General features: G+C 38.3%; 1 protein-coding gene across 1 annotated transcript; it reads left to right on the top strand.

Annotated features, from left to right (window-relative positions):
• The first annotated feature begins 1,238 nt into the window (after positions 1 to 1,238).
• On the top strand, positions 1,239 to 7,261 carry LOC103427839 (ABC transporter C family member 3-like). The gene is made up of 10 exons (XM_029100089.2): positions 1,239 to 3,733; positions 3,902 to 3,988; positions 4,086 to 4,733; positions 4,894 to 5,058; positions 5,312 to 5,606; positions 5,699 to 5,913; positions 5,992 to 6,297; positions 6,400 to 6,463; positions 6,554 to 6,793; positions 6,878 to 7,261. Exons 1-10 carry the CDS (start codon positions 1,313 to 1,315, stop codon positions 6,985 to 6,987), a joined length of 4,551 nt encoding a protein of 1,516 aa, XP_028955922.2. The 5' UTR covers positions 1,239 to 1,312; the 3' UTR covers positions 6,988 to 7,261.
• Positions 7,262 to 8,238: the final 977 nt, after the last annotated feature.

Consider the following 8,238-nt stretch of genomic DNA (forward strand, 5'->3'; position numbering starts at 1 on the left):
AGAATAAGCAATAAATTTGGGTTATAAGTGATTAGATAAGAGCTAATCCCATCATAGTCTCATTATGTGTGTTTTTACGGTATGACCAATCCCTCCCAAACAATTAGGATAACCAATCAAACCACTTTGACCTTGTCCCTGATCCGAACTCAAGATTTGAATTAACACACGTGCAAAGGTAAACAATTAGGATTACCAATCAAACTATTTTTGTGCTTGTAGTGAGATGTGGAAGACGAAATTAATTGATTTTAAACGTTTAATCAAAATATCGACTTTTGAAATGTTGACGATTGTTATAAACAATGAAGAGGTTTATAAGAACGGTTAGAAATCTCGACACAGAAAATCCATTAATACAAGACCAATGATACTAACCACTTGAGTTAAAAGCCATTACTCAACCAACTGAAAGTTTTGGCAAAAATAATCAACTTAACAATAACAATTTAATACACAACTTACCATAACAATTTAGTAAACGGAACGGACAAATTATTGGTATGATGAGATGTTCACATAGAAATAAATATCATATACAGAAATTTGTTTTTAACAAATAATACGGAACTACTCTAAATTCATATGAACTACAGATATGAGGATTTAAACTTGTATGCAAAGAGTGGAGTACACTGCTTTAATCAATTTGACTAAACCCAAACCTCTAAGAGTATCTCTAAAGAAGATATCAACTTTTAAACATAAAATTTAAATTTGAAAGAGAGCATAGCTGAAAGATGAGAAAGTAGGTTTGACAAGAAAAAATGAAAAAGTAGGATAAGAAGCTACTGCCAATTTTGGCAGCAAGAATGAGAGCTGCCAATCCATATCATATCACATCAGATTTGACTTCTTGATTGAAAAACATTATTGCTTGTTTATTTTACTTTTACTTCCAATTTAAATGTTTTGACATTTCTTTTGAATATACTCTAACGAACAAATAAAACTTGACTCGAAACAAAAAAAATGTATACAGATTAATTTTCTTTTCAAATAGAATTTGGGATCAACTTCTAATTTTTTTAGTTTTTGAGTCCATTGATCAACTTCTAATTGTTGGTCTTTTCCTGGAACCAACACAACACTAGTTTGGGTCACTTTGTATATAGTTATCTCCTTCACGTGTGTCTTGGGCACCACGTTAGAGTCGGCCCCAGGAAATTCCACATTGACATTTGACTCTCCTCCCTCTCTCTCTCCCCCCCCCCCCCAATATATATATATATAAATAAAACAACCCACAAAATCTTCCTTCAATAACCAAACCAGAATATCAGAACCTCCCCAGCAAAAAGCTCCAGAAATCATGGAGTTTTTTTATTCATCAAACCACGGTACTCTCTCAACCTTCTTCTCAAACTACTCATCATTTCTGATGCATCCAGGTACTGATTTTCTTCTCAAACAAGTTTTTATACGTGGGTTTTCCGGTTCATTACACCTAGCGTTGTTATGTGTGTTGTTCTTCTCTTGGTTGTGGAGGATATTCAAGGGGGGTGATGGAGGAGGAGGAGAAGCTCCGAAACAGAGGTTTTCGAATAGTCGAAATTCGTACTACAAGCAGGCTTTAATTTGTAGTTTCTGTGTTTCTGGGTTTAGTCTTGTTTTTTGTTTATTGAACTACTTTTGTTGGTACAAAAATGGTTGGTCTGATGAAAAAGTAGTGACCCTCTTGGATTTAGCTGTTAGAACACTCTCTTGGGGTGCAGTTTGTGTTTACCTGCATACCCAATTCTCCAATTCTGCTGAATCCAATAAGTTCCCAAATTTTTTGAGAGTTTGGTGGGGTTTCTATTTCTCTATTTCTTGCTATAGCCTCGTCATAGACATTGTTCTTTTCAAGGACCATCTTTCGTTGCCTGTTAAATCTTTGGTTTTCGATGCTGTCTGTGTTGTTTCGGGTTTGTTTTTCATATATGTGGGGTTTTTCGGGAAGAAAGAGGGCAGATATGCTGTTCTGGAGGAACCCCTTTTGAACGGTAATCGTAGTACTAGTGTAGGTAATGATGGAGAGTCAAATAAGTCGAAAGGGGGAACAAATGTTAACCCTTATTCGAATGCTGGAATTTTCAGCATCCTTACCTTTGCTTGGATGGGTCCTTTAATTGTGGTTGGGAATAAGAAGGCATTAGACCTTGAGGATGTTCCTGAACTAGATAAGGTTGACAGTGTATTTGGGTCCTATCCTCTTTTTAAAAGTAAGCTCGAGGCCAGGTGTGGTGGGAACGGCAGAGTTACCACACTTCATCTGGTGAAGGCATTAATCTTATCAGCCTGGAAAGAGATTCTCTTGACGGCTTCATTTGGGATTTTTTATACAATGGCATCTTATGTCGGTCCATATCTGATCGACACATTTGTCCAATACCTCTACGGGCGACGGCAGTTCAAAAATGAAGGCTATGTTTTGGTTTCTGCATTTTTGATTGCAAAGCTCGTGGAGTGCCTCACTCAAAGGCACTGGTTCTTTAAGACGCAACAGGTAGGAGTAAGAATCCGAGCGGTACTTGTTACAGCGATCTATAACAAGGGTTTGACCTTGTCATCCAACTCCAAGCAGGGCCACACTAGCGGTGAGATTATCAATTTTATGACTGTCGATGCTGAGAGGATCGGTGACTTCACTTGGTACATGCACGATCCATGGATGGTCCTTGTACAAGTTGGCTTGGCCCTAGTGATTTTGTACATAAATCTTGGTCTTGCAGCTATTGCAACATTGATCGCAACGATAATTGTTATGTTGGCAAATGTTCCTTTGGGGTCCTTGCAGCAGAAGTTTCAGGACAAGTTAATGAAGTCAAAAGATAAAAGGATGAAGGCAACATCTGAGATCTTGAGGAACATGAGAATTCTCAAGCTTCAAGCATGGGAGATGAAATTTTTGGCTAAAATTAATGAACTCCGGAAGTCGGAGGAAGGGTGGTTGCGAAAGTTTGTTTATACTTCGGCCATGACCACATTTGCCTTCTGGGGTGCCCCAACATTTGTGTCTGTCGTCACTTTTGTTGTTTGCATGCTTGTAGGAATCCCACTTGAATCCGGGAAGATCTTATCTGCACTTGCAACGTTCAGGATTCTTCAAGAGCCTATCTTCAATCTTCCAGACACAATTTCTATGATAGCACAAACTAAGGTGTCTCTTGATAGAATTGCATCATTCCTTTGTCTTGATGACTTGCAGCCAGATGTTATAGAGAACGTCCCAAGAGGTAGTTCCAATACAGCAATTGAGATAATTGATGGGAATTTCTCTTGGGATTTATCTTCCCCTAATCCAACATTGAAGGATATAAATTTCAACGTGAGCCATGGTATGAGGGTTGCTGTTTGTGGTACTGTTGGCTCGGGCAAGTCGAGCTTACTTTCTTGCATTCTAGGAGAAGTTCCAAAGATATCTGGGACTCTTAAGTTGTGTGGGACAAAGGCCTATGTTTCTCAGTCCCCGTGGATACAGAGTGGAAAGATAGAACAAAACATATTGTTTGGTAAAGAGATGGACAGAGAAAGTTACGAGAGGGTTCTTGAAGCATGTTCGTTAAAGAAGGACCTGGAAATTCTATCATTCGGTGATCAGACGGTTATAGGGGAGAGGGGAATCAATTTAAGTGGCGGGCAGAAGCAAAGAATACAAATTGCACGAGCTCTGTACCAAGATGCTGATATTTATCTGTTTGATGATCCTTTTAGTGCCGTTGATGCTCATACAGGATCCCACCTTTTTAAGGTATTTCATTTCTCTAATCCAACGTGATTGCATATACGTAATAAACTGAATCTTCAAAACTCTTTGCATCTTAGCATTAGTGACAATGCATCCATAGTATTCTTTTGCTTGGCCTGAACTGATGTATGATTTGACCATTAATTTATTTAATTGACAATTGCACAACAGGAATGTTTACTGGGCTTGTTGAGTTCGAAAACAGTAATTTATGTCACTCATCAAGTGGAGTTCTTGCCGGCTGCTGACCTTATATTGGTAAAGTATCCACAGAGCTTTTCTTGAAATTCCAGTTTGTAATACGTGTTATTATCTACTTGGTATCTGTCTGCTCAAAGTTACTCCTTGTCATCAGGTCATGAAGGATGGAAGGATTACTCAAGCTGGAAAGTTCAATGATATTCTTAGTTCCGGAACTGATTTTAAGGAACTTGTGGGAGCACATGAAGAATCTTTGTCCTCGCTTAAATCGGTAGAGGAAGGGCCTGCTGAACAAATAAGTGTGAGCAACAAAGATGCAAATTTGGCTAGTACTAATGGGGTTGTCCAAAAAGAAGAAAGCAGTGATGTTCAGAATGGTAAAACAGATGATTTAGGTGGGTCAAAAGGGCAGATTGTTCAAGAAGAAGAGAGAGAGAAAGGTAGAGTTGGGTTTGCAGTCTACTGGAAGTATATCACCACAGCATACGGAGGAGCTCTTGTGCCTTTTATATTGCTTGGACAAATTCTCTTTCAGATCTTTCAAATTGGAAGCAATTACTGGATGGCTTGGGCAACTCCTGTATCTGAGGATGCGCAACCTACTGTTACAAGCTCTACGCTGATAATTGTGTACGTTGCTTTGGCTATTGGAAGTTCTGTTTGTGTTCTCTTCAGAGCCATGTTTCTTGCAACAGCCGGGTACAAGACAGCAACTATACTCTTTAGTAAAATGCACTATTGCATTTTCCGTGCTCCAATGTCTTTCTTTGATGCGACTCCAAGTGGACGAATCCTAAACAGAGTAAGCAACATATATTTCTAATACCATACCTGATTGGGTGGTTCAAAAAGAATTATATGAGTTTTATGTAGTTTCCCTCTCTGCGTTAAAACCTTCCACTTCCTCTGCTACAGTACTAAAATCAGTAACCGCATCAATGTTGCTAAATGATTTCTTGCAGGCTTCTACTGACCAAAATGTAGTGGACATGAACATGCCAAGTCAACTTGGGGGCCTAGCGAACTCAATGATCCAGCTTTTGGGAATTATTGCAGTGATGTCACAGGTTGCATGGCAGGTTTTCATCATTTTTATCCCTGTGGTTGCAATCTGTATCTGGTATCAGGTAATTCTTCTCACCTTTTCGGAATGCTCCTATTTTATGCATTCTATTGATACGTTAACTTATCACATGAATTCAAATATGGAAAATCTTCCTGTTTTAATTCTTCACTCTTCATGCTCTATTGATGCTCTTTATTCATGCCTTACTCACCTCAACTTGGCTTCCTTATTCACGGAAAAATTAGCTCCTGTTACAGCCAGAAATATATAAGAATCATGTTAAATAGGATGCTCACGAATTTATATTGATGCAGCAATACTACATTCCTTCAGCAAGAGAACTAGCACGGTTGGTTGGGGTATGCAAAGCTCCAGTGATACAACATTTTGCCGAAACAATTTCAGGGTCGACAACAATTAGAAGCTTCGACCAAGAATCAAGATTCAGGGATATAAATATGAAATTGAATGATAGTTTTGGTCGCCCTAAGTTCCATACTGCGGCTGCAATGGAATGGCTATGTTTTCGCTTGGATATGTTGTCATCTATCACATTTGGGTTTTCTTTGATTTTCTTGATCTCTATTCCAGCAGGGGTGATTGATCCAGGCAAGTGATATTCAACTTGTGTGTTACTGATTATTCTTTTTGAACTGTTTGTTAAGCATGATCTTATTTGTTTTGGATATTTTACGCTAAAGGCATTGCGGGCTTGGCTGTCACATATGGACTTAATCTAAACATGTTACAAGCTTGGTGTATATGGAACCTTTGCAATGTGGAGAACAGAATAATATCGGTGGAGAGATTAATACAATACACTAATATTCCCAGTGAGCCTCCTCTTGTAATAGAATCCAATAAGCCGGATCGTTCTTGGCCATTACGTGGAGAAGTTGATATACGTGATCTTCAGGTACTTTTTGTTCTGGTTTATTACTTTCATACAATGGAGGATCAGTTACGTTTATGATTTTATTTCATGCTTATATAGGTCCGGTATGCACCACACATGCCACTTGTGTTGCGAGGTCTCACATGTACCTTTCCTGGAGGAATGAAAACTGGGATTGTGGGGAGAACTGGCAGTGGCAAATCAACTCTCATACAGACCCTTTTCCGAATTGTGGATCCTTCTGCTGGCCAGATTTTGATAGATAGTATTGATATCTCTTCAATTGGACTGCATGATCTGCGGTCTAGGTTGAGCATTATCCCTCAGGACCCAACCATGTTTGAAGGGACCGTAAGAAGCAATCTGGACCCGCTTGAAGAGTACACGGATGAACAAATTTGGGAGGTTGGTTGATTACAATTCTGTTCCCACTAAATGTTCATCATTATCTGATTTTTCAGTTCCAAATTGGCGTCAATTGGTTTAAATGTCTTTTATTTGTTTTAGGCCCTCGATAAGTGCCAACTCGGAGATGAAGTTAGGAAAAAGGAAGGAAAGCTGGATTCCACAGGTTTGTTCTAACATAGAGGCTATATAGATGCTCTCAATTCCATTCTATGTCATGGAAATTATTTGTGCTTATGTTCGACAATTGCTGCAGTTAGCGAGAATGGAGAGAACTGGAGTATGGGTCAGAGACAGCTGGTCTGCCTTGGCCGTGTGCTCCTGAAGAAAAGTAAGGTTTTGGTGCTTGATGAAGCTACTGCATCAGTTGATACAGCTACGGATAATCTGATCCAGCAGACCCTTCGAGAACACTTTACTGACTGCACAGTTATTACTATTGCGCATCGTATAACTTCTGTTCTTGACAGTGACATGGTTCTGCTTCTAAGTCATGGTTAGTATTGCCATATGAATCCATTCTACTTTCCAAATGATCCTCATAGTCTTTTACTTGAATGTATTTTTTATTGTGTTGCAGGGCTTATTGAGGAATATGACTCCCCTGCAAGATTACTGGAAAACAAATCATCGTCTTTCGCTCAGCTCGTGGCAGAGTACACAATGAGATCGAATTCCAGTTACGACTAGTTTGAATGACAATTAAAAGCCCAAATCTTCACAATGCACTACTCAACTGGGTAACAAACTGTTTTGATAACGACGAATAAGTGGCGAGGATGATCTTACTCGCGTTTGTACCGAACCATCAGAATCGGGCGATCGAGTTGCGGGTTCAAAGTGTATTTTAGGCTATATTCTGTTAGAAATGTTGTATTATTCAAGTAATTGTTGATCTCAGAGTTAATGTAGCTGTCAACTTTTGTATTGAATTTAGTTGAATGGTTGGAATTTCGTCCACAAATGTCTGCTTGGTTGGTTTGAAACGTGGATTAGGCAAGTTGGCTATGGAAATCTGCATGCAACCCCACACTCGTTTTGTCAAAAAGTCTCCACTCCACAAAGGATACCAATAATTGTGCGTGCCCAGGACTCATGGTTGGAGCATGTTCTGCCATATTCAATCTTTATCCGTATTTTGTTGAAATTTCCAAACAGAATTATACTTGTTGCGGGAAATTTTGATTTTCTAATTACAAAGGCTCTTTAGGATGCAAATCTGATCTGTGTAGGATTTTTTCATACAAAAAAATTACAATAGTAATTCAAATTACCATAAGCATTCAGCCTTTGTTCAAGAAAATAGTTAATTACACTGACCCCTTCTGAAATTTATCGTATTTTTATAAAACCTCTTTAGATTTAGACTAGAATTTGTACCCGCGCGTTGCTGCGGGATTGAAAACCATATAAAAGATTATGCAATTTCAATCTTCATAAACAATGTTGGAGTCAAAAACAGAGTTACCAATGCCAATGCAAATTATACACAACATCATCATGAATGAAACAAATTTAAATATTAAAAGATAAAAAATGCAACACTAAAAGTTGTCTTCTGCTATGTTGGTCATTAAGGACGCATCCTAGGGCACGGGAAAAAAATTGAAATAAATTTATAGACAATAGAATTATACCATGAACAAAATAAGGATAAAGCGTGTTTGCCTAGTGTTTTCGTGTGCAAAACTCTGATTTTGCACGAAATGGAGATGACCTTCTCTGGCAATTCTATAGGACGCGATCAAACTTTTGTGCGTTTCTAACTTGCCTTGCAACCAAGTTTCTACAAAAAAACATATCGAATTCAAGAAAGTAATTAGACCAATGCATAAGAGAGTGTAAGAAAAAGTATAGAAAATATAAACCACATATACCACTTATCATACTATTTTGTATTCTGAATACACCTAAAAATATATTGATTTCTAGTGAATAGTT

This window comes from Malus domestica, chromosome 03 (genome assembly GCF_042453785.1).
Source record: "Malus domestica chromosome 03, GDT2T_hap1".
Lineage (NCBI taxonomy): Eukaryota > Viridiplantae > Streptophyta > Magnoliopsida > Rosales > Rosaceae > Malus > Malus domestica.

Bases quoted from the DNA above. Each gene is read 5' to 3' on its own strand.
- LOC103427839 (XM_029100089.2), top strand. From the start codon at position 1,313: ATGGAGTTTTTTTATTCATCAAACCACGGTACTCTCTCAACCTTCTTC. The intron at 4,734-4,893 runs GTAAGCAACATA...GATTTCTTGCAG, and splicing joins GTGGACGAATCCTAAACAGA to GCTTCTACTGACCAAAATGT. The intron at 6,464-6,553 runs GTTTGTTCTAAC...CAATTGCTGCAG, and splicing joins AGGAAAGCTGGATTCCACAG to TTAGCGAGAATGGAGAGAAC.